Source organism: Macaca fascicularis, chromosome 7 (assembly GCF_037993035.2).
Source record: "Macaca fascicularis isolate 582-1 chromosome 7, T2T-MFA8v1.1".
Classification (NCBI taxonomy): domain Eukaryota; kingdom Metazoa; phylum Chordata; class Mammalia; order Primates; family Cercopithecidae; genus Macaca; species Macaca fascicularis.
In genome coordinates, this window is record NC_088381.1 from 73279741 (window position 1) to 73304129 (window position 24389).

General features: G+C 49.6%; 1 protein-coding gene across 4 annotated transcripts in view; it reads left to right on the plus strand.

Moving 5' to 3' along the window:
• The window catches only part of ACAN (aggrecan), a 72057-nt gene that overhangs the window by 41966 nt on the left and 5702 nt on the right, over positions 1–24389 (plus strand). Inside the window, exons 7-14 of one of the 4 annotated variants that reach the window (XM_045395964.3) lie at positions 667–1044; positions 2417–2591; positions 3084–3211; positions 4615–4908; positions 6987–7226; positions 10306–14022; positions 14912–15025; positions 23488–23601. In XM_045395964.3, the coding sequence (XP_045251899.2) occupies positions 667–1044; positions 2417–2591; positions 3084–3211; positions 4615–4908; positions 6987–7226; positions 10306–14022; positions 14912–15025; positions 23488–23601 (5160 nt within the window). The remainder of the gene's footprint in view (positions 1–666; positions 1045–2416; positions 2592–3083; positions 3212–4614; positions 4909–6986; positions 7227–10305; positions 14023–14911; positions 15026–23487; positions 23602–24389) is intronic. The other 3 variants (XM_045395962.2, XM_045395961.3, XM_045395963.2) reach the window with 3 other exon arrangements.

Sequence of the window (24389 nt, forward strand, 5' to 3'; positions counted from 1 at the left end):
CGTTTATGGTATAAGCGGTAATAACACAATGACAACTCATTACATGTTTCATTTCCACAACCTGATCTCACAGGAAGAGGGTTACTTTTGCAACAGTAGTTAGGATTTCCCCCTCGAAGCCTCTCTTAACCTTTTGGTATTCTAACTACTCTTTTGGAAGTAGTATCACTTTCATGAGACCCTCGTTTTTCCATGACTATGAGACAGGCAGTTCTCCAAAGACACCTTCATCAACTTCACAAACTGCGCTTTCTGCAAGATTTTCTGATTTCTCTTTGTAACTGCTTTACCTGGTCCTGTTGGTTAGTTATAGCATCAGACGGTTGGCAAGGTGCTCATGAGACGAGTGAAGGAGCAGCTGTGTTGAGCAGGACGGGATGTTGGGGTGGGAACTGATCTTTATGAGCAGTCAGCTCATTGGTCAATATCTTGCCCTCTGATAGCTCTTGCACTCTTTTGCAATCTTGAAACTGTGGGGACTCCTACAATGAATGCCAATAGCTGAGTACCCCTGAAATGGGCTTGGCAAGGCCCCTGGCACACAGTGGTACACTCCTGCCCCAGCCGGGAAAGAGGAGGAGCCATGCTCATCTCTAGCCCACTCCTCATCCCCCTCAAGCCGGTCCCAGGCTGAGAGGCTAACGCTTGTCTTTGCCCCTCCCCTAGGTGAAGACTTTGTGGACATCCCAGAAAATTTCTTTGGAGTGGGGGGTGAGGAGGACATCACCGTCCAGACAGTGACTTGGCCTGACATGGAGCTGCCACTGCCTCGAAACATCACTGAGGGTGAAGCCCGAGGCAGTGTGATCCTTACCGTAAAGCCCATCTTCGATGTCTCCCCCAGTCCCCTGGAACCTGAGGAGCCCTTCACGTTTGCCCCTGAAATAGGGGCCACTGCCTTCCCTGAGGTTGAGAATGAGACTGGAGAGGCCACCAGGCCCTGGGGCTTTCCCACACCTGGCCTGGGCCCTGCCACGGCATTCACCAGTGAGGACCTCGTCGTGCAGGTGACCGCTGTCCCTGGGCAGCCGCATTTGCCAGGGGGTAAGTAGCTGCCCGTGGGTGCATCCAGGGGCAAGTGGAGAGAACTTGGCCTGCAGGGAAGGGATTCCCGCAGTTGAAGGCTGTACCTTCTACTTAATCTGGCACCTGGGACAATGTTCTCTCCTCTCAGACCTTGCTTTCCTCATCTGTGAAACAAAAACAATAGGCCAGACTATCAGGTCCACACTCTTGCCACCAAGGATTTATTTCAAATGAGGTCATATGTGGAATCCAGTCTCTGCATCAAGCGGACACATGTGCCACATAGATCTAAGGGAAGTAGAGTGGAGAACAACCGGGGCTCCTTCTGTCCAGGGCCCCTCCTTGCCCCATCAGACACCCCCACAAAACAGAGCCACTAGAAAACCACTGCCTTGGATGACCCCTGAGGTCTCTCACTGCTCTGACCTCCCAGGACAAAGGCCAGCAAACTGTGGCCAGTGGGCCGGGTTTAGCTGTTCTGATATGGCCCATGACTTAAGAATGACTTTTACATTCTTAAATAGGGGCAAAAAGTCAAAAGAAAAATAATATTTTGTGACACATGAAAATTATATAAAATTCAAATTTCAATGTCCACAAATAAAGTTTGATTGGAACAAAGCCATAGCCGTCTGTGGACAAGTTGTCTGTGGCTAACTGAGGACAATCACAGTGGGGTTGAATACAGTCAGTCCTTCATGTCCGGATTCAACCAACCGTGGATGGAAAATATTCCAAAAGAAAAGAAACAATAACATAACAATACAACAATAAAAGTAATACAGATTTAAAACAATACCGTATAACCACTACTTACATAGCATTGACATTGTTTCAGGTATTACAGGTAATCTAGAGATGATTTTATACAAATAGTATACTTTTATATCAGGGACTTGAGCCTCTGTGGATTTTGGTATCTGAGGACATCCTGGATCCCGAAGGATAACTGTAGTTGTTACAGAAGCCACATAGCCTACAAAGCCTAAAATATTTACCATTCGGCTCTTTCCAGAAAATGCTTCCAACTCCTATTCTAAGATGACAATGTTCTAGGTGCTTAATACATGTGTGAGAGTTGGACGTCAGGTAGCATAGAGCCCAGTGCTTCCCAGACTCAGGTCTATGAACAAGGACACTCTGGTGTGGCCTTGTTCCATAATGGCCTTGGTGGGGTTCCCACACAGGGGAGGGGCAGATGGACACTGCCATCCACCATCACACCCACATGGCTACCATGTGGGATTTCAGCTTGCATTGCCCTGATAAATCCAATATGTCAGGCAGCAGAAGTTGGCCTACCTCTGTGCCCATGGAGCCTTGGGAACTGCACACCATGGGTCCTCGAACCTGACTGCTCCCTCTTCCTCTCCCCCTCCTCCCCACCCAGGGGTCGTATTCCACTACCGCCCAGGATCCACCCGCTACTCGCTGACCTTTGAGGAGGCGCAGCAGGCCTGCCTGCGCACCGGGGCGGTCATTGCCTCACCAGAGCAGCTCCAGGCTGCCTACGAAGCAGGCTATGAGCAGTGTGACGCCGGCTGGCTGAGGGACCAGACCGTCAGGTGAAGCCATGCTCCTCACCCAGCCCAAACCCAGCTGAAGAGGTCAGGCTTAAGGAGCCACAGACTGGCACGGCCCCCAGCACACTGAGCACCCAATACCTTGTGGGTTAATGAATTAATTAGTGACTCAACTGAGGCATATCCCAAAAGGGTGATGAAGGGCACTGGGTAATGTTCAGTTCTTGGTCATTTCTCCCCATCAGACAGAGGCAGCAGCCCCCTCCTCAAGTGCCCCGTTCCCCTCCAGCCTGACCTAGTGCCCTTCCATGCAGCTGCTCTCTCCTGAAGCCAGAAATCCCCCAGGAGCCACCAGACCTTTCCCCAGGCTGCCCAGAGAACTTGCTGCATAAGGGGCTTCTTCCTAGTTTGAATCCCACCAGACAACTGAAGACATACCGAAGTCCCTGAGTGGCCTCTGGCCTCAGCCCAGGGCCCTGCATCTACCAGCCCCCGAAACAGGCCTTCATCTTCTCCTCCCACTCTCCTTTGCAGATACCCCATTGTGAGCCCACGGACCCCATGCGTGGGTGACAAGGACAGCAGCCCAGGGGTCAGGACGTACGGCGTGCGCCCATCAACAGAGACCTACGATGTCTACTGCTATGTGGACAGACTTGAGGGTACAGCCACATTCTCACATTTTGGGCCCTAGATGGGCAGGGGGGTGGGCAGGGGGCTGACAGGGTGATACAAAGAAGAGAGGGGGTTACCACACACCCACCCACCCCTGATCCCACCCAGCTTTCCAGGTGGGAAAGGGTCCTGCTGAAAAGGAAGGCCCCCAGGCCCTCCCTCAGATCCAGCCCCAGCTCTCCTACTGAATGTTTCCTGTGGTCTCCTCCGGCATTGCAGGGGAGCATCCGTTCCTTTAAAAAGCAGTGAGGTCTGTGGGTAAATCTCAGTTTATTATAAATAAATGCTATATACACCAACTCCTTCTTGGAGATTCCCAGTGCCTGGGCACAAATCAAAGGCACTGAGAAGTCCTGCAGTAAAAACAAAAACAAAAAAACCTCTTTAGGTTGGGCGCCGTGGCTCACACCTGTAATCCTAGCACTTCGGGAGGCAGAGGTGCCTCAGTGTGGGTGGATTGCTCTAGCCCAGGAGTTCGAGACTAGCCTGGGCAATGTGGCCAAACCCTGTCTCTACTTATTTAAAAAGAAAGAAAAAGAAAAACTTCCTTAACTTTCTTTAACTCAGCATTGCCCAATTTTTAACCACAGACTTTTATTTTGTTTTATTTCATTTCTTTCCATTTCCATGAAAATTACCAAATTTCCACTGAATGCAATTTTGGAAATGCTGGTATTCCAGAAAGATCTTGGCATTGCCACTCACTTGTTTCAAGACCCTGGGCAAGTCACTTAACCTCTCTAAGCCTCAGCTCCTTCGTCTATAAAAATGGGAGTGATTTATATGTACATCAGAGGTTTTTTTGAGTATTAAATGAGATATGTATGAAAAGTTCTTGGCACAAGTAGGTGTTCAGTAAGTGTAAACTCTCCTAGCCCTGAACCGGATAGGTACCAGGTGCATTGCTAGGTGCTGCGACCCAGCCCTACCCTGGATGAGTTCCCAGGGTGTGGGGTGGGCAGGTCCACAGCAGTCACAGTGTTAAGTGCAGTGGTATAGGGGTGCACAGGGATTGGAGGGGGCCCAGGTGAGCCGCCTTGCTTAGCCAAGGAAGGGGATGCCTAAGTGTGACTGGAGAATCCAGAAAAGAGGGAAGGAGGAAAAGTTGTTGTGGAAACAACTCAGTCCAGTTTGACTGGAATTTTGACTTTTTTGGCACTGAAAGTCCTGTGTCCCAGGATAGCCCAGTCCAGTACAAACCAGAGCCGTGGTCACCTATTTCCCAGGGTTCCAGAAAATCTAAGGGAGAGTGGTCAAAGAAGGGGTGATGGAGCTGGGCTGAGTCTTAGCCCTGGTAAGGAGGGTTGGAGGAGCTCTGTCCTGGGTGGGCAGGGATTGACCTGGCCTGAGTGTGGGGGGGTCATATCCTACCGCTCGTCTCTGCCCCCAGGGGAGGTGTTCTTCGCCACACGTCTTGAGCAGTTCACCTTCCAGGAAGCACTGGAGTTCTGTGAATCTCACAATGCCACGCTGGCCACCACGGGCCAGCTCTACGCAGCCTGGAGCCGCGGCCTGGACAAGTGCTATGCTGGCTGGCTGGCCGATGGCAGCCTCCGCTACCCCATCGTCACCCCAAGGCCTGCCTGCGGTGGGGACAAACCAGGCGTGAGAACGGTCTACCTCTACCCTAACCAGACGGGCCTTCCGGACCCACTGTCCCGGCACCATGCCTTCTGCTTCCGAGGTATGCAGCCTCGCCTCGGCTCCAGCAGCCCCTTTTGTCTGGAGACCTGGGTTCACCCCGTCCTGCCACCACCCAGTTTCCCATCCATCAGCGCAAGAAAAAGTCAGTCCCTCTGGGGCAGAACCAGCTCTGAAACCAGCACAGCGCAGGCTTTGACCCCAAGGCGAGGTCATCCTTCTAAAGTCCCCCAGAGACAAGTAGAGATAAATAAGGGCTTGAGCTGGTATTTATCTGTACTAGAAATGAGGCAGACCTGAATCTGAGTTATGGTTCTGCTACTTAATAGCTGTGTGAAAATGGAGATATAATGGTTCCTACTTCAGAGAGAGCTGCAAGAATTAATTGAGTGCACGTGGTGCCCTTGGCATAGTGCCTGGGACACAGTAAATGCTCAATAAATGTTTGCTTTATTTCGTATACTTATATATATGTAAAGCTGTAATATACAGCTTTATTTTATACAACCTGTAACTTGAACATCCTTGTCAAATTCTCTCCTGCTTGCAAATATTTTTGTGATGAGTTTAGTCAAATTATTCTATTATTCTTCACTAAGCACTGATGATTCATATTTTTTATTGACCCATGCTATGGATATGCTACCATTTCAACCATCACTCCCCATTGGACTTCTGAGAGTGGTGTCATCAAGCAATATAATAAGCATGGCCAGACCGCAGCCAAGGAATTGCTGGGCTCTGATTAGATGAGTTCCTGCATAGTCCATGGAGGGTCCGGGTGCATGGACCAGAATGTAGATTGTAATAACAGCCTGTGCCATGTTTTAGATAGTTTACATCAAAACTGAGTGTCTTTGCAACTTCCTGTGAATCTATAATTATTCTCAAATAAACTTAAGGGGAAAAAAACTTGAGTGTCCCCAAGTTTCCCAGAAATCCAGGGTCACTTTTAAAACCCAATTCAAGGCCAGGAGCAGTGGCTCATGCCTGTAATCCCAGCACTTTGGGAGGTTGAGGCAGGTGGATCACTTGAGGTCAGGAGTTCAAGATCAGCCTGGTCAACATGGTGAAACCCTGTCTCTACTGATAAAAGTGCAAAAATTAGCTGGGCTTGGTGGTGTGCACCTGTAATCCCAGCTACTGGGGAGGCTGAGGCAGGAGAATCTCCTGAACCCGGGAGGCGGAGGTTACAGTGAGCCGAGATTGTTCTGCTGCACTCCAGCCTGGACAGCAGAGCAAGACTCTGTCTCAAAAAAAAAAAAAAAATTCGAAATTCAGCCCCACTCAGCCAGACTCTAAAAGTCAAGTTCAATTCTCTCCCAGAGTCTTTGATGAGGCTCTTGTACCAGTGCCCGTCTCCCTGCTCTGGGAAGCAGAAGCCAAGCCAGTTAGCCTCCCAGGAAGTTCCCAGCCATGCTACCCCCAGCCACCCACTCCTGACCCTCCGTGAACTCAGCCTTGTATATTATCCTGCACAGTTCAGCTTCCTTGCTGACCACGCCCACTGCTGGTTCCCCCACGCCAGAACACTTACCCCCAGCCCATGAATCCTACCTTCACACTTTCAAATGCCGAGACGGTTTCGTGGAATTTAAGCACCATCCTCCTATTTTTAGTCCTGACACACTTGGAACATAATCCCTGTCCCTAAGATCGGCAGCGTTGTTCAGCGGTTGAGAGCATGGAGTCTGGCACCAGATGCTTGAATTCAAAGACTAGATCTGCGATTTGTAAGCCATTGACCCTGGGCAAATCATGTAACTCTGTGCCTCAGTTTCCCCATCTGTAAAATGAGATTAATCATATCTCTCTCATAAAGCTGTTGTGAGATAAAGTGATTTTATATACATAAGCCTTTATAGCAATGCCTGGCATGTATGATCGATTCTGCAGGGGAGATGACCCAGATCACCGGAACTAAACTGCTGATGGTGCGTATGGATAGTATATCACTGGTGCCGATGGCTCTTACTAAGCGAGAAGGCAAACAGCCATCCGCTGAACTAGGTGGTGGGGCCTGGCCCACCTCAGAGTCCCCTGGCTCTCTCAAGAAGGGCCAGCCACGGACGGGTCACTGGTAAAAGAGGGACTCACTCTCACTACCCACATCTCCTTTAGGGGTTTCGGCGGTTCCTTCTCCAGGAGAGGAAGAGGGTGGCACACCCACATCACCCTCTGGTGTGGAGGACTGGATCGCTACCCAAGTGGTGCCTGGTGTGGCTGCTGTCCCTGTAGAAGAGGAGACAACTGCTGTACCCTTAGGGGAGACTACTGCCATCCTAGAGTTCACCACTGAGCCAGAAAACCAGACAGAATGGGAACCAGCCTACACCCCAATGGGCACATCCCCGCTGCCAGGTTGGTATGGTTTGGGTTCTGGGGCACACCCTGAAGCTGCATGCCCCCGTCTGCCTACAGTGTGCCTGGTGGGGTGGGGGGTTTCCCTCCCTGGGATTTGTGCTGTTTCCCCAGCCCTGACACTGTCTGGGTGTGCTGCTGTGGGCAACTTTAGCCACCTCAACTGGCCTCTAGGACCTGCCGCAGAGTGACAAAAACAGCCTTGTTCATAAAATACTTCTATACACATTTACTGTTCTGGCCCTTATTTCCCTTGCATGAACCCCCAAATGCCCAGGACTGTGCTGATCAGAGGGCCCTCAGTTACCTTGTCCTCTTTCACTGACACCCTTACCCTAACGTCAACCCTCTCTTGTGGGAGAAAGAACCGGAGAGGGGGTTACTGTTGGAAGTCTGACTGTGACCTGTCTCCTTGCCTTTCTCCTCCTTCCATGTCCCTCTTCTGGGCCAGGCCTCCTCAGCCAGAACTTCCTGAACTCCACCTGTCACAATTAAACCAGATGATACTTAACAGGATGAAAGCAGCGTCCCTAAACTTTGTTGGATAAAGTGTTTTGTGGCCACTAAGGTTTGGGAAATGCTGGCTTACAGAGATTAACAGCTTTCCTCACTGCAGACCTTCTCAGAGCTTTGACTATGCTAATACGCACTGTAAATCTCCAAGAGGAGGTGATAGATGTGGTGTGTCCCAAATGAACCTTACCATAGAGCATTGTTAATATCTAGCAGCTTCCAGTTGGGGTAAGCTTGATTTAAAACAATGTACAGTAGTATATGTGTATACCTGGTAGAGTCGGTTTCCCTGGGGGTATGTGCATCTGAAAAAAGGAGTGTATCCAAGCTCCCACTAACTCATCCAGCCATGCATCAGCATTCTGTGCATGGTTCCAGAGCAATCTGGTGGTGTCAGGCCCTCTTCTGGGCATTGGAGATGCAAAGCCTGGCCTCCCTCCATATCAGAAGGTTAGGATGCCTCTGTAGAGCAGGGGAGAGTCTGGCCAGCAGCCTCACCCAGCAGTCACACCTGCCTGTGGCCTTCCTCGCCCTCACCGGGACAAGAATGACTGAGTCCTCTTTGGCATCAGGATATGACTTTGCACAGGACTCTGGCAACCACTAGTGGGGAGGTACCAGTGAGAAAGTGGCTCCAGCAGCCCGCTAGAAATGTTTTCTAGACTTCAGTTCCTGACCACCTTGCTGATTTGAGCCATATCTGGGAACCATCTGCACTTTCATTTGCTCCATGTATTTTTCTTTAAGTTGACTTGCTTTTAAAAAAAGAAATGTAGGGCTGAGTATGGTGGCTTACACCTGTAATCCCAGCACTTTGGGAGGCCAAGGTGGGAGGACCACTTGAGGCCAGGAGTTCAAGACCAGCCTGGCCAACATGGCAAGACCCACTGTCTACTATAAATACAAAAATTATCCAGGTGTGGTGGCACACACCTGTAGTCCCAGCTACTCAGGAGGCAGAGGCATGAGAATCACTTGAACCCAGGAGGTGGAGGTTGCAGTGAGCCAAGATGGTACCACCGCACTGCAGCCTGGGCAACAGAGCGAGACCCTGTCTCCAAAAAAAAAAAAAAGAAAGAAAGAAAGAAATGTAAATTTATTTAAGAGGGAACTGTTATATTATGACTACACATGGTCATCCTGGTGTGTTTCATAGGTAGATAGACACATAGATACATAGATACATACATATATACCTATCAAAATAAAAATCATCTTTTTTGGGTCCTGCCCAGCTAACTTTTGTTTTTTTTTTTTTTTTTGCATGGCACCACCGCTATTCTTCATGACCCACCTCCCCCTCTAAGATTCTCCTCTCAGCAAGAACAAACTAAACCTGCCCAGTGGACCCAGCACCCTCAGTGCTCAGGGGCCCCACCTGGGAAGTAGGCCCCAAAGTACGTACAAGGTTAAAATGCAGTGTGGTTATTTTTCAAATGCCAAAGGAAAGAAGAACTAAAGCAAAGAATGTAGCCTTGATTAATTAGAATTTTGGGGTTTCCTTTTTTCATTTCTCTATTTTTCAAATTGTCTATAATAGTGTTCTCAGAATTGGAAACAAGTCACTGTATGTTTACAAACATCACCACCTGGCCCTTTCTTCCTCAGAAGGATGGCTTAAAATGAACAGTTCTTACACTGAAGAGTCCCAGCATCACAGGGAGGGCTTGCTAAAACACAGCATGCCGGGCTCCTTCCCAGAGTTGCTGAATCAGTGGGGCTGGGGTGAGGTCTAGGAATTTGCTTTTCTATCAAGCTCCCAGAGGATGCTGTTGCTGCGAGTCCAAGCTTTGAAAACCATGGGACCAAATCAATAAGATGGTAATGTGGAAATACTTGCAGGATGACCTTGGTGGTCTTCAGTGGTGGCCAGGCCCCCACATCCAGTGGGTTGTGTGGATGGTGGCCCCCGCATCTCACACAACGTACAGCCTGTGTAGCCCATGTCCCTGTGGGCAGTTGGCGGGGCTTCCCGGTTCCCTACCTCCCTCCTTCCTTTCTCCCTATCCTCCTGTTTCCTTCCTTCCTTCCTTCTTTCCTTCCTTCCTTTCTTCTTTCCTTCCTTCCTTCCTTTCTTCATTTCCAAGACACTTTACACAGTTCCATTAGAAAGCATTTGGACGGGCTGGGCATGGTGGCTCACACCTGTAATCCCTGCACTTTGGGAGGCCGAGGCGGGCGGATCACAAGGTCAGGAGATCGAGACCATCCTGGCTAACACAGTGAAACCCCGTCTCTACTAAAAATACAAAAAATTAGCCGGGCGTGGTGGCGGGCACCTGTAGTCCCAGCTACTCGGGAGGCTGAGGCAGAAGAATGGCGTGAACCCGGGAGGCGGAGCTTGCAGTGAGCCAAGATCGCGCCACTGCACTCCAGCCTGGGCGACAGAGTGAGACTCCACCTCAAAAAAAAAAGAAAGAAAGAAAGAAAGCATTTGGACATGTTGCTGAGCTCTTGAGAGAAAAATTTTACTGTGGAAAGAATGGAGTTTAGATTCTATGTATAAGCTTAAAATGGGGCAGAGTTAATAAACTCACACCTCATCTTTCTTCCTTCTTTCCTACAGGGATCCTTCCTACTTGGCCTCCCACTGGCACAGCAACAGAGGAAAGCACAGAAGGCCCTTCTGCAACTGAAGTGCTTACTGCCTCAAAGGAACCATCCCCCCCAGAGGTGCCATTCCCCTCGGAGGAGCCATCACCCTCAGAGGAACCATTCCCCTCAGTGAGGCCGTTCCCCTCAGTGGAGCCGTCCCCCTCGGAGGAGCCATTCCCCTCAGTAGAGCCGTCCCCCTCAGAGGAGCCATCAGCCTCAGAAGAGCCGTATACACCTTCACCCCCGGTGCCCAGCTGGACTGAGCTGCCAGGCTCTGGGGAGGAATCTGGGGCCCCTGATGTCAGTGGTGACTTCATAGGCAGTGGAGATGTTTCAGGACATCTTGACTTCAGTGGGCAGCTGTCAGGGGACAGGATAAGTGGACTGCCCTCTGGAGACCTTGACTCCAGTGGTCTTACTTCCACAGTGGGCTCAGGCCTGCCTGTGGACAGTGGACTAGCCTCAGGGGATGAAGAGAGAATTGAGTGGTCCAGCACTCCTACAGTTGGTGAACTGCCCTCTGGAGCTGAGATCCTAGAGGGCTCTGCCTCTGAAGTTGGGGACCTCAGTGGACTTCCTTCTGGAGACGTTCTAGAGACTTCTGCCTCTGGAGTAGGAGACCTCAGTGGGCTTCCTTCTGGAGAAGTTCTAGAGACTTCTACCTCTGGAGTAGGAGACCTCAGTGGACTTCCTTCTGGAGAAGTTCTAGAGACTTCTACCTCTGGAGTAGGGGACCTTAGTGGACTGCCTTCTGCAGGAGAAGTTCTAGAGACTACTGCCTCTGGAGTAGAGGACATCAGCGGGCTTCCTTCTGGAGAAGTTCTAGAGACTACTGCCTCTGGAGTAGAGGACATCAGTGGGTTTCCTTCTGGAGAAGTTCTAGAGACTACTGCCTCTGGAGTAGAGGACATCAGTGGCCTTCCTTCTGGAGAAGTTCTGGAGACTACTGCCTCTGGAGTAGAGGACATCAGTGGGCTTCCTTCTGGAGAAGTTCTAGAGACTACTGCCTCTGGAGTAGGAGACCTCGGTGGGCTTCCTTCTGGAGAAGTTCTAGAGACTTCTACCTCTGGAGTAGGAGACCTCAGTGGACTTCCTTCTGGAGAAGTTGTAGAGACTTCTACCTCTGGAGTAGAGGACCTCAGTGGACTTCCCTCTGGAGGAGAAGTTCTAGAGACTTCTACCTCTGGAGTGGAGGACATCAGCGGGCTTCCTTCTGGAGAAGTTCTAGAGACTACTGCCTCTGGAATAGAGGATGTCAGTGAACTTCCTTCAGGAGAAGGTCTAGAGACCTCTGCTTCTGGAGTAGAGGACCTCAGCAGGCTCCCTTCTGGAGAAGTTCTAGAGACTTCTGCCTCTGGAGTAGGGGACATCAGTGGACTTCCTTCTGGAGGAGAAGTTCTAGAGATTTCTGCCTCTGGAGTCGGGGACCTCAGTGGACTTCCTTCTGGAGGAGAAGGTCTAGAGACCTCTGCTTCTGGAGTAGGGACTGACCTCAGTGGACTTCCTTCTGGAAGGGAGGGTCTAGAGACTTCAGCTTCTGGAGCTGAGGACCTCAGTGGGTTGCCTTCTGGAAAAGAAGACTTGGTGGGTCCAGCTTCTGGAGACTTGGACTTGGGAAAACTGCCTTCTGGAACTCTAGGAAGTGGGCAAGCTCCAGAAACAAGTGGCCTTCCCTCTGGGTTTAGTGGCGAGTATTCTGGGGTGGACCTTGGAAGTGGCCCACCCTCTGGCCTGCCTGACTTTAGTGGACTTCCATCTGGATTCCCAACTGTTTCCCTAGTGGATTCTACATTGGTGGAAGTGGTCACAGCCTCCACTGCAAGTGAACTGGAAGGGAGGGGAACCATTGGCATCAGTGGTGCGGGAGAAATATCTGGGCTGCCCTCCAGTGAGCTGGACATTAGTGGGGAAGCTAGTGGACTTCCTTCAGGAACTGAACTCAGTGGCCAAGCATCTGGGTCTCCTGATGTCAGTAGGGAAACACCTGGACTCTTTGATGTCAGTGGACAGCCATCAGGGTTTCCTGACATCAGTGGGGGGACATCTGGAATTTCTGAGGTTAGTGGGCAGCCATCAGGGTTTCCTGACACTAGCGGGGAAACATCTGGAGTGACTGAGCTTAGTGGGCTCCCCTCTGGACAACCAGGTGTTAGTGGAGAAGCATCTGGGGTTCCTTATGGCAGTAGTCAACCCTTTGGCATAACCGACCTGAGTGGAGAAACATCCGGGGTCCCTGATCTCAGTGGGCAGCCTTCAGGGTTACCAGGGTTCAGTGGGGCAACATCAGGAGTCCCTGACCTGGTTTCTGGTGCCACGAGTGGCAGCGGTGAATCTTCTGGCATTACATTTATGGACACCAGTTTGGTTGAAGTGACCCCTACTACATTTAAAGAAGAAGAAGGCTTAGGGTCTGTGGAACTCAGTGGCCTCCCTTCCGGAGAGGCAGATCTGTCAGGCAGATCTGGGATGGCGGATGTCAGTGGACAGTTTTCTGGAACAGTCGATTCCAGTGGGTTTACATCCCAGACTCCAGAATTCAGTGGCCTGCCAATTGGCATAGCTGAGGTCAGTGGAGAATCCTCTGGAGCTGAGACTGGGAGCAGCCTGCCCTCGGGAGCATATTATGGCAGTGGACTTCCATCTGGTTTCCCCACTGTCTCTCTTGTAGATAGAACTTTGGTGGAATCTGTAACCCAGGCTCCAACAGCCCAAGAGGCAGGAGAAGGGCCTTCTGGCATTTTAGAACTCAGTGGTACTCATTCTGGAGCACCAGACATGTCTGGGGACCATTCTGGATTTCTGGACGTAAGCGGGCTGCAGTTCGGGCTGGTAGAGCCCAGTGGAGAGCCACCAAGTACCCCATATTTTAGTGGGGATTTTGCCAGCACCACCAATGTAAGTGGAGAATCCTCTGCAGCCATGGGCACCAGTGGAGAGGCCTCGGGACTTCCAGAAGTTACTTTAATCACTTCTGAGTTCATGGAGGGTGTTACTGAACCAACTGTTTCTCAGGAACTTGGCCAAAGGCCTCCTGTGACACACACACCCCAGCTTTTTGAGTCCAGTGGAGAAGCCTCCGCAGCTGGGGACATTAGTGGAGCTACCCCAGTGCTCCCTGGGTCTGGAGTAGAAGTGTCATCAGTCCCAGAATCTAGCAGTGAGACGTCCGCCTATCCTGAGGCTGGAGTTGGGGCATCTGCTGCCCCTGAGACCAGCGGAGAAGATTCTGGGTCACCTGATCTGAGTGAAACCACCTCTGCATTCCATGAAGCTGACCTTGAGAGATCCTCTGGCCTAGGAGTGAGCGGCAGCACTTTGACATTTCAAGAAGGCGAGCCGTCAGCTTCCCCAGAAGTGAGTGGAGAATCTACCACCACCGGTGATGTGGGGACAGAGGCACCAGGCTTGCCTTCAGCCACTCCCACGGCTTCTGGAGACAGGACTGAAATCAGCGGAGACTTGTCTGGTCATACCTCGGGGCTGGGCGTTGTCATCAGCACCAGCATCCCAGAGTCTGAGTGGACCCAGCAGACCCAGCGCCCTGCAGAGGCGCATCTAGAAACTGAGTCCTCAAGCCTCCTGTACTCAGGAGAAGAGACTCACACAGCCGAAACAGCCACCTCCCCAACAGATGCTTCCATCCCAGCTTCTCCAGAATGGACAGGTGAATCAGAGTCAACTGTTGCAGGTATTGTTGGAATTTTTTCCCCCTTTAAATGTGCTCGGGTAGTTCACACTGTAGGCTACTGTAGCACAGAAGGAGAGAGCGTAGCTTTAAGGTTCCAAGAATAGCTCCACCACAGGTTAGCTGTGCAGCCTCAGGCAATAGTCTTCACCTCTCTGAGCCTCATCTGTAACAAGAGTAGGATAATACTATACCAGGGAAGATTAAGCAGAACAGAAACATAGATAAAGCAAGCACTTAGCATCACACTCTGCATACAGTGCACACTTACAAAGATTAGTGATGCTATTGTTACAGCAGAGTTACAGTCCATGAGTTTTCACATGTGAATTCAACTATCTGTACTTGGCACAGGGAGAGAAGGATGACTGTTTAGCTAGTGCTAGAAATTCTGCTCATGCACCCTGCCCCGGAGTGAGTGTGAGATGAGAGAGTAAATCTGTTGATGGTGTTTGTGGCTGAATATTTATTTTGTGCAGGGTTAAAACCTGCACAATTTAAGGAACTATGAAATGTCATTTGGCTATCTGGCTTTAGATTCTGCATCCCCAACCCCATCCCTGTACAAAGGGGCTCCTGTACTGTCATGATTGTCTCACTGTGACATAACCCCGTATGCCGGGCAGTGGGCACTCATAGCTGATTTTCCTTTGTTTTTTTGCTCTGGGGTCCCTTGTACCTTCCTTTGTGCTGAGAGAGCTTTCACAGCTGGAGAGCTCCCCCCGATGCTGTGGGTCAGGTGCCCAGGAGGGACACAGGCCCCGGAAAAGTGCTGACCCAAAGCCAGCCTCGTGGACTTCAGGGACCTCATGCCCCAACTTTGAGGTCTTGGGGGCCATGGTAGCCAGGTGACTGTGTTCTTGATGCTCAACCTCTCCCCTGGGGGTTGCAGCCCCCACCAGGTCCTGTGCAGAGGAGCCCTGTGGCGCTGGGACCTGCAAGGAGACAGAGGGTCATGTCATATGCCTGTGCCCCCCTGGCTACACTGGCGAGCACTGTAACATAGGTAAGGCCCTCACTGGCCGTGGAGAGTGCGGGCGGAGGTGCTGGACAGACGCCTTCATCCCCCAAAGGGTCCCCAGGCAGGGGGAGGCAACCAAGGTCCACTGAGGCTCAGGCTTCTCGGGCTGGGAAGGAGTTGCATGATGACATATCAGGGGCAGAAACCACAGGACAGACATGGCTCAGCTTTCTCAAATGTCTAGATTTAGGAGAAAAGAGTCAAGTAATTAAGTTGGTAAGTATTTTTGTATCAAGCCAATGACTATTGTAGGAGTAGAATGAAAAATGTGCTTGAATTTTGGAGATGAGACTTCAAAGAAATATTGAGCATGGGGTGAGTATTAAATACAGAGGGTCACACCTCTCCGCTCCTGTGAGGAGTCTCTGAGTGGGACCGTCTGGTATCATGCAGAGTGAACCCCACCAACTTGCCTCCATGCTTGGGTCTGCATGGGGTTTGGGTCCCCTTCTTGCCTTGAAGGATATGACACAAACAGTGCTAATCACCCAGCACAGGGATTCGTGACTGTAGGGCAGCTGTAACCCAGCAGCGCATCTGCCCAGGCACCCACCATGAGCCTGTTTGTCCTTAGCCATGGGTGAAGCAGCCTGTGGGATGGGTGGAGACCTGGAGACCCTCTGATCTGAGGTGGACCCCGGAAGGAGATGGTTAGAATCTACCTGTTGTTCCATGGACACACGGGAGGCCCGTGGTCATGAGGGCATCTCATCAACATCACCACCCTTGAGGAAAGAAATGCCCAGTTATCACCAAGCTCATATTCTTTCATTAGTTCTCCCACTGCCCCAGTGCCCTTATCCCCAGCCTCCCTCCTAAGTCAAGAATCAGAGACCTAGGGCCTTTCATAAAAGGGGTCACCCCTGGGACATGTGCAAAACTGAAAAAAATGAATCCTGGGGAAAAAACAATCACTTCCAGGTAAACTTCATGTCAGGCAATTATCCTTCGATAGCCTTTACATCAAACACAGAGAAGAATTCTGTGTCTATATATATTAATATACATGCAAATTAATACATCGTTATATATTATTATATATCATATAAACATGCTGTATACCTGGTACATATGCAGTAACTATATATGTACATATAAACAAGCATTAGGGTAGATATTCATTCACTCTTTCCCCAACGTGTGGGCTCCAAGGACAGAGAGGGTGGGTTATCCAGGGAAGGTCCCGGGCTTACTGCAGAAGGGGGCAGCAGTTCCACTGGGCTATAGTGACCCCAGGGACAGTAGCTGCACCCCACCATCACTCACCCCTGATGGGTAACTCCACTCTTGGCAAATCCTTCTCAACCTGATACTTGAGGCAAAAATCTGACACTAGCATCAGAAGTCAAAGCAAGGCTTATGTTCTTGACAGCCCTGAAATTAGTAGAAGTAAGTGTCAGTGGGCCGTAACTGTTCTGCTGTAAGGACAGTGTTTCTGTGATCATGTATATTTCCAAAGAGCTTTTGTTCCCACGATTTCTCCCCAGACGGCTCTGTAAGCAGCTTGGTAACTACCCCCATTTGAGACTGGAACACAGAGGAGTTAAGTAATTTGCCTAACTATACTGAGTAAGTGGATCGAATCAAGAATCAATACCTTAATTCATGTGTTTAACACACTTGGCTAAATAAGAAACTCCCTCTTGAACATAACAACCAGTTGCTGGTCTCAAAAAACTAAAGCTGGACTTCAGGGGAGCCAGACTGCGGAGGAGCTAAGGAATCCGAGGTGGTCAGATTTAAGACTTACAGCCCAGCCTTCATTTTCCTCATTTGTAAACAGGGATTGATGGTAATGGTTCTCAGCTTTGAAAAATTATGATGCTTGAGATATACCCCCACAGACTGTGATTGAAGTGGTTCTGTGGCCTTGGCATTGAGGCTTTTTAAAACTCCCAGGCTACTCCAATGTGCAGCCAGGGCTGAGAACTGCTGCTGTGAGGGTGAAGATCACCCACGTACAGCATCTGGTCAGAAGAGGCATTTAATAAAAATTGCTTCCCTTTCCCCATCTCTCATTCTACTGGCTCAGAGAAGCTTTAGCATGTCCAAAGAGTGAGTGGTGGGGATCAGACCAGCATAAAACCTGGGTCTCTTTTCCCATGACTGTACCTTGGGGTCCCAGGTCACTCCGGTTCAACTTAGCTCAAGGTTCAAGTGCTTCCAGAAGGACTGCAGATAGTGGCCAGTCTCCACGGGTGACCCACCATTGTCTTGCACCAGAACCAGGAACCACAGGTTGTTAAAAAGACCACGGATGGGCCAGGTGCAATGGCTCATGCCTATAATCCCAGCACTTTGGAAGGCCAAGGCAGGTGGATTGCCTGAGGTCAGGAGTTCGAAACCAGCCTGACCAATATGGTGAAACCCCATCTCTACTAAAAATACAAAAATTAGCTGGGTGTGGTGGTACACGCCTGTAGTCCCAGCTACTCAGGAGGCTGAGGCAGGAGAACTTCTTTTTTTTTGTTTTTTTGAGACGGAGTCTCACGCTGTTGCCCAGGCTGGAGTGCAGTGGCGCGATCTCGGCTCACTGCAAGCTCCGCCTCCCGGGTTCCCGCCATTCTCCTGCCTCAGCCTCCTGAGTAGCTGGGACTACAGGCGCCCGCCACCGCGCCCGGCTAATTTTTTGTATTTTTAGTAGAGACGGGGTTTCACTGTGGTCTCGATCTCCTGACCTTGTGATCCGCCCGCCTCGGCCTCCCAAAGTGCTGGGATTACAGGCTTGAGCCACCGCGCCCGGCCAGGAGAACTTCTTGAACCCAGGAGGCGGAGGTTGAGTGAGCTGAGATTGTTGCACTGCACTCCAGGCTGGGTGACAGAGTGACACTCCGTCTCAAAAAAAAAAAAAAAAAAAAAAAATGGATCAGTATCCTCGGGGAACCATAGGGAGTAAAATGCAGCATGATTCCTGCACTAATATTTGAATCCTCAGGGAAAACTTCCACCTGGTCAAGGGGGTCAGAAGCTGTATTTAGCCCTTAAAAAAAAATTGACAATTACTGTCATCTTGTTTAGTCAGTCTTCCATAAATAAGTTATTCATAAGTTATAAGTTACTGATTGATAACTGATAAGCACTTTTATCAATCAGTACTTTTGACTTCAAATTAAGATCTAGGTTGGGTGTGGTGGCTCACACCTGTAATCTGAGCACTTTGGAAGGCTGAAGTGGGCGGATCTCTTGAGCTCAGGAGTTTGAGACCAGCCTGGGCAACATAGTGAAACCCAATCTCTATTAAAAAAAAAAAAAAAAAAAAAAGTCAAGATCCATTTAATGAATACTCATTATTTAGCAATTAAAAGCAAGACTATTCTATTCTGACCCACTTCAAAACAGCAGCGTCTTTCGCCACTTCCATTACTGACAGCAGCCATGGGAATTAGGCTTCAGACTCAGGTTTCTATCCTGGCTGCAGCTTAGAATCACCTAGGGTGCTTTTAAAAAGCATCAAACCTGGGCCGCCTCTGAGACAGTCTGATTCAATTGGTCTAAAGAGGAACTTCAGCACTGGTATTTTTTAAAAATCTTTAAATAAGAATATTTTTTAAAACTACTCCAGTAATTCTAATGTGCTAGCCAAGGTTGAAAAATACTGTTCTAACCAGATCTCACATCCAATTTCTAGTCAGCACTGGTGCTATCCGGACTTCTCCTATCTCCTCTGTTAGGAGGACATGACCTTAAACTTAATCAGTCTCCTTCCTATCTTGCTGCTATTTTTCACTTTCTAGGTTTGAAGCTCTGATCTATGACCTTATACTCTCTCTTCGTCTAGGAGAGATGTTTGAATTTCAGTGAAATCTTTATCCCTGGGAAAGAAATGTTTTCAAAGCAAATGAAAATACAGGGTTGCAAGTGAAAATACAAAGTATACATTCTTGACTTAACCAAAAAGTTCCTGGGCAGATTTTAATAGGCAACTAATTGATTTAAGAAGCAGGATATTGTTGGGCACAGTGGTGCACACCTGTAATCCCAGAACTTTTGTCCCAGCTACTTGGGAAGCTAAGGTGGGAGGATCACTTGAGCCCAGGATGTCGAGACTGCAGTGAGCCATGGTCGTGCCACTGCACTCCAGCCTGGGTGACACAGTGAGACCCTTGTCTCAAAAAAAAAAAAAAAAAGCAAGATATTAAAGTTATATTCAAGATTAACCTTTAAAATACAAAAGATTTGAAACAGTACAAATAATGATAACATACATTATAATCTTTTTTTTTTTTTTTTTTTTGAGATGGAGTCTCGCTCTGTAACCCAGACTGGAGTACAGTGGCGTGATCTTGGCTCATTGCAAGCTCCGCCTCCCAGGTTCATGCCATTCTCCTGCCTCAGCCTCCCGAGTAGCTGGGACCACAGGCACCCGCCACCATGCCTGGCTAATTTTTTTTGGATTTTTAGTAGAGACGAGATCTCACCGTGTTAGCCAGGATGGTCTCCATCTCCTGACCTCGTGATCCGTCTGCCTCAGCAGACGAAGTGCTGGGATTACAGGCATGAGCCACCGCGCCTGGTCTTTTTTTTTTTTTTTTTTTTTAAAGACAGAGTCCTGCACTGTCACCCAGGCTGGAGTGCAGTGGCACGATCTCCCCTCACTGCAACCTCTGCCTCCAGGGTTCAAGTGATTCTCCTGCCTCAGCCTCCTGAGTAGCTGGGATTACAGGCACCCGCCACCACGCCTGGCTAATTTTTTGAATATTTAGTAGAGACAGGGTTTCACTATGTTGGTCAGGCTGGTCTTGAACTCCTGACCTTGCGATCCACCCACCTCGGCCTCCCAAAGTGCTAGGATTACAAGTGTGAGCCACAGCACCCGACCTATACTTTTTAATTTAATTATTTTATCTTAAAACCAAATTAGAGCTTATAAATATGCTTTTCTAATCCTTCTCTCACTTGTGTAACAGACAACCAGAAAGGCAGACTCAGGTCTGTTCATCTTGACTGATCCCAGGTCTTTGCAGCATGCAGAGCATCCATTGAATTGAGAAATTTTATCTGTGTTTCTTGAGAGGTTTCCCCCATCCTTGCCCAGGAAAGTTATGTCCAGAGTCACCCCATACAGCTGCACAAGTGTGCACTAAACAACTTGAGGAGTTCTATTCATATTGTAGTCTTTATGAGTGGCAACCCTTTTAGTTGAGTATCATTTGAGTAAAAGCACCTGCATCGCTCTTCATTCAGCATTTTTTATGAGCAAATAAACTCTCACTCACTTGGAGGTCCTGGGCTCTGATCTAGGCAAAAGCTGGACAAGATCTGTTCAAGGTAGAGGCCTGAGGTCTCCAGTTCAGACAACCACGTGATGCTTTGCAACTATCTCTACTCTCCTAGGCTTTATCAGGGGTTTTCAGTTATTTTCTCTCCCAAGTTAGAGATATTGCTGGAGGGCCTTGTTCAGGAACAAACCAGCCCTTTTGGTTATAGTAGTGGGAAGAGGACCCTGAGAATCCTGATGCTCCCCAGAGTCCCTGCTCAGTGATGATGGGTGAGCCCTGGGTTGCTGTAGCAGCAGTGGTAAGGAGGTGCGGACGGTCCAGGACTCCAGTGTCTCTCTCCCTCCACGTGGGGCAGAAGCCAACTTCCAGTCTCATTTCCTGACTCCTCCATCTCTTCCGCTCTGTCTCCCCAACACCCAGATTGGGCAAGTCACCTCACTTGTTTTCTTTCTGTTCTTTCTTTTTCTGTTTTGTTTTTACATCTCAAACATGTTAAAGAATTCACGTTTTCTCACCTGTAAATGGCATGGTGATGTCTTGCCACCTGGCCATTGGAAGGATAATGAAGGAGAACATGTGTGAGTCAGCACTTGGCTCACAGGAGGTTCTTGAGAGTTACTGGTTTCCTCCCTTTCCTCTCTTTCTTTGTGAAGCCTGCCCATTGCCCAAAGCCCTTCCCTCCCTCCCCTTGCAAGCTCCTTATCTGGGATCCCTCACTGCATTCACAGCAGGGCCCAGCCCAACTCCTCTACCAGTTCCAGAAGCCACAAGACGTCCTAATTGCCCTTCTCGGAAAGAGATGGGCCATGCAGGGCCAGAATGGCTCTTATAGCCAGAGCAAGAGGAGATGAGGCACCACAGGCCAAAATAGCTAGTAAGAAAGCCCCACGCCAGACACCTGGCCTTCTGCCCACTGCTGAAGATACTGACTCAGCCTCTCCAGACTACCCTGATGGCAAACACAGGTTTTCTGATTTTCAGGATTGTGGTCCTTCTTTCCCTCCTCATCTGTAAATCCAGGTCCCTGAAAAAAAAATTCTGAGCCCCGGAATTTGTTCCTTCAGTCCCCGCAGCCTTCTCAGATTTTGTGCCCTGGTCAAACACAAAGAAAGCAACGCTACCCCTCACCCCGACTCGGGCAGCCTGGGAGCAGGTTTTGTGCAATCAGCCTCTGGGACAACTGGATGCCCCTCCACTGGGGCATCTCTCCTTTCCCGCCCTTTCTCCCATGGGCTGCCAGAGACCCAAGTGTTGATGTTTTGCTCTTCTCCCCAGAGGCCACTCCTGTTCCCTGCTCTGTACAACTGCTTTAGCACCTACATTTGCTTAATTCCCCTTGCCCAGTGCTTCCCATCTCCCATAATGATGCTAATGGACAAAACAGAACATGCAGGAGAGCCGCCCCCAGCTTCTGCCCTGCCGACTGGCCTGACCTATTGCTGCTACTGCTGCTGCTGGGAATCCTGGGGCATGCTGGGAATCCAAGTGCATGCTGGGATTTCAGTCTGTTCCTCCATGCATTTTGGGTTTGCTTGGAACAGTTCCAACTTGGAACTGTTGGTTCTAGTCCATGGTGTGCACTCCTTGAGATGAAGCTAAAGACTTCGTGGGAAGAAAGAGATGCCTGACAACTGGAGATTAGGAGCTTTGTGGGATGAGCAAGATGCCTGAGAGCTGGGGATTTTCAGGCCACCTGTTGCACAAATGTGCCTCTGGCCTAGAAGATATCTACTATGCACCAGCGTAAGGACTCAGAGGAAAGTGCCTTTACCATCTCATCAGAAGGTTGACTTTAAGGTCTGATCTGCTCTAATGAGAGGCAAGAACTAAGTCTTGGCACATGTTTAGGACCCTGAGATCCTATTCCCACCACAGGGCTTGCCTGTCCTGCAGAGCCCACCTACAGACTTGTCGCTGGATCTGGAAGGTTGTGTGAACACAGGTGCACATACTGAGGCTCAGTATCTTCAAACAACATGTCATGGTGCCCCATAGCCAGTGGAAAAACCCACTCATTGCAGAATTTTACTGATCTCCTGGCAAGAGGAGCTTCATAATACTATTTATCATGTTCCCAGGGGAGGAAATGAAGTGGGGGGATAAAACAGCAGGAACCTTTGAAGTACAAATACAAAGAAGGCAGAAGAGATCCCCCAGGTCTCTGGTTTCTCAGAAAGATGCAGAAAGACCAGATGAGGAGATTTAGCTCTCACCTTGACTAATTCATGAAAATTTGAGGCAATGGCCAATGACTTACCAATTCAAGTACCACAAAGAAGTTTGATCAGAAAGGATATCTCAGGACCAGAAGAACAGAAGAGAAGAAGAGCCTATCTGAAAAGAGGCAGAGGATGGGGATGTGCCTGTATCCCAGACTGGTGCCAGTGCTGTTGTGCGGCCACTTGCTAACCACCTCTGTAGCTCCAAACGCTTGTCTCCCACTGGCCAGGATGGAGTCCATCTGGAAATTGTGTCTCCCTGGAGATAGCCACCATCTGGGGCCTTAAGCTGAAAGGAGATTATATGGGGAAATGTTGGACAGGGTTTCCATCCTTCTCCCGAGAGAAAGATTCAGGCTTCATTTTCAGAAGACATTCTAAAATCATATCTACTGAAGACAAAGAAGATATCTGCAGCCCTAGAAGTCTGATGAGTCTCACGCGAACATCCCATGCTGCCATTTTCATGTGGATCTACACTCTTCAGACCATTTCGAGGTCATTCATTCTAGCCCCACACAGCCTTGCCCTCTTTCTCTGGGTTATAACTACAAAGGAAGCCAGGAAAAGAAAGACTTCTAACCAAACTTCAAGAACTTGACTTCAGTTTCCTTGCTCACCACCATGTTCGTAACCACTTCAGAATCCATGGTCTTTCAAAATATTCACAAGAGAAGGCATCTTGGAGGAACTCTATGTTCACTGTCACAAAAGGCAATTGGCTTTAGACATATCAGATCTCTTCAAACCACTGGGAAATTTGGCTCCAGTGCTCCAAGTTTAACAATCAAGAATCACACATGCCCAAGAAAACCCTTGTCTGGATCTTTGCTTCAGCACTCCAAGATGGCAGCAGCAGCAGCAGCAGCAACAGTTCTTAGGAAAACCAGCCTGTTCCCTCCCAGGGGTCTGGAGAGCAGGAGGACTGGCCACTCAAAAGGAGGCCACAGTGCTTGTGAGGCTGGAGTTGCCGGCAGGAGTCCTAATGGTGGCCCTTGGTTTCTTGCAGACATTGATGAGTGCCTCTCAAGCCCTTGTCTGAATGGAGCCACCTGCGTGGATGCCATCGACTCTTTCACATGCTTATGCCTTCCCAGCTACGGAGGGGACCTGTGTGAGATCGGTAGGGCCGTCTCGGCTTCAGCTAATGTTACTAACTGCTGCACCCACTCCTCCTCCCTTACCTTTCCCTCCTAATGATAGGCTCCAGGCCCTGGCTGGGGCCCCCAAGGTCCATCTGGAGAGCCATTTCAGGGACAACAACTGAAAAGTCTGCCCCACTGATTCCCACTCTTTTTCTTGCTCTCCTCCTTGAAAACCCTTTTCTGGAGCACTGGCTGATCTGACTTTTTCCAGGGCTTCCAGACCTACTGATGCCACCACTGAGGTTGGTGTATGGTTCAGAGGACAGGGCTAATTCTGAGCACTTGTCTTGAAGGAAGCTATGGGGTGGGAGTAATTGGTTCTCATTCCAGATGACAGCCACGGATCTTCTCAGTGTGGTCATGGGCATGGGAGCTCTGTGGTTCCTTCATGGCTCTGGGAGCCACTGTGCCACATTGGCCAAGCTGCCTTTCTCTTCTCCTGGGGTGAGAGCTGTGGTTGGTCTGCCTGAGATCTCCCATGTCACCAGCATGCTCAAGTCATGCATGAGCAAGGACTACTGCATGTTACCTTCTTCTCATCACTATTGTGACAACTGCCATGGCAATGCCATGCCAGCCTATGCTTCCTTTTTGCCTCCCTTGTGCAAGGCAAAGGGTGGCCAGAGAGAACAGAACTGTGTTACAAGGGGAAGAAGCTGAGTTACCTCTCTTGGGCCTTGCCAACCTCTCCATTTCTGCACCTAGGCAGGGCCACCACTTCTACCAAAAGGAGCTGTGCACCAGGAACCCTCCCAGGGACAAACTG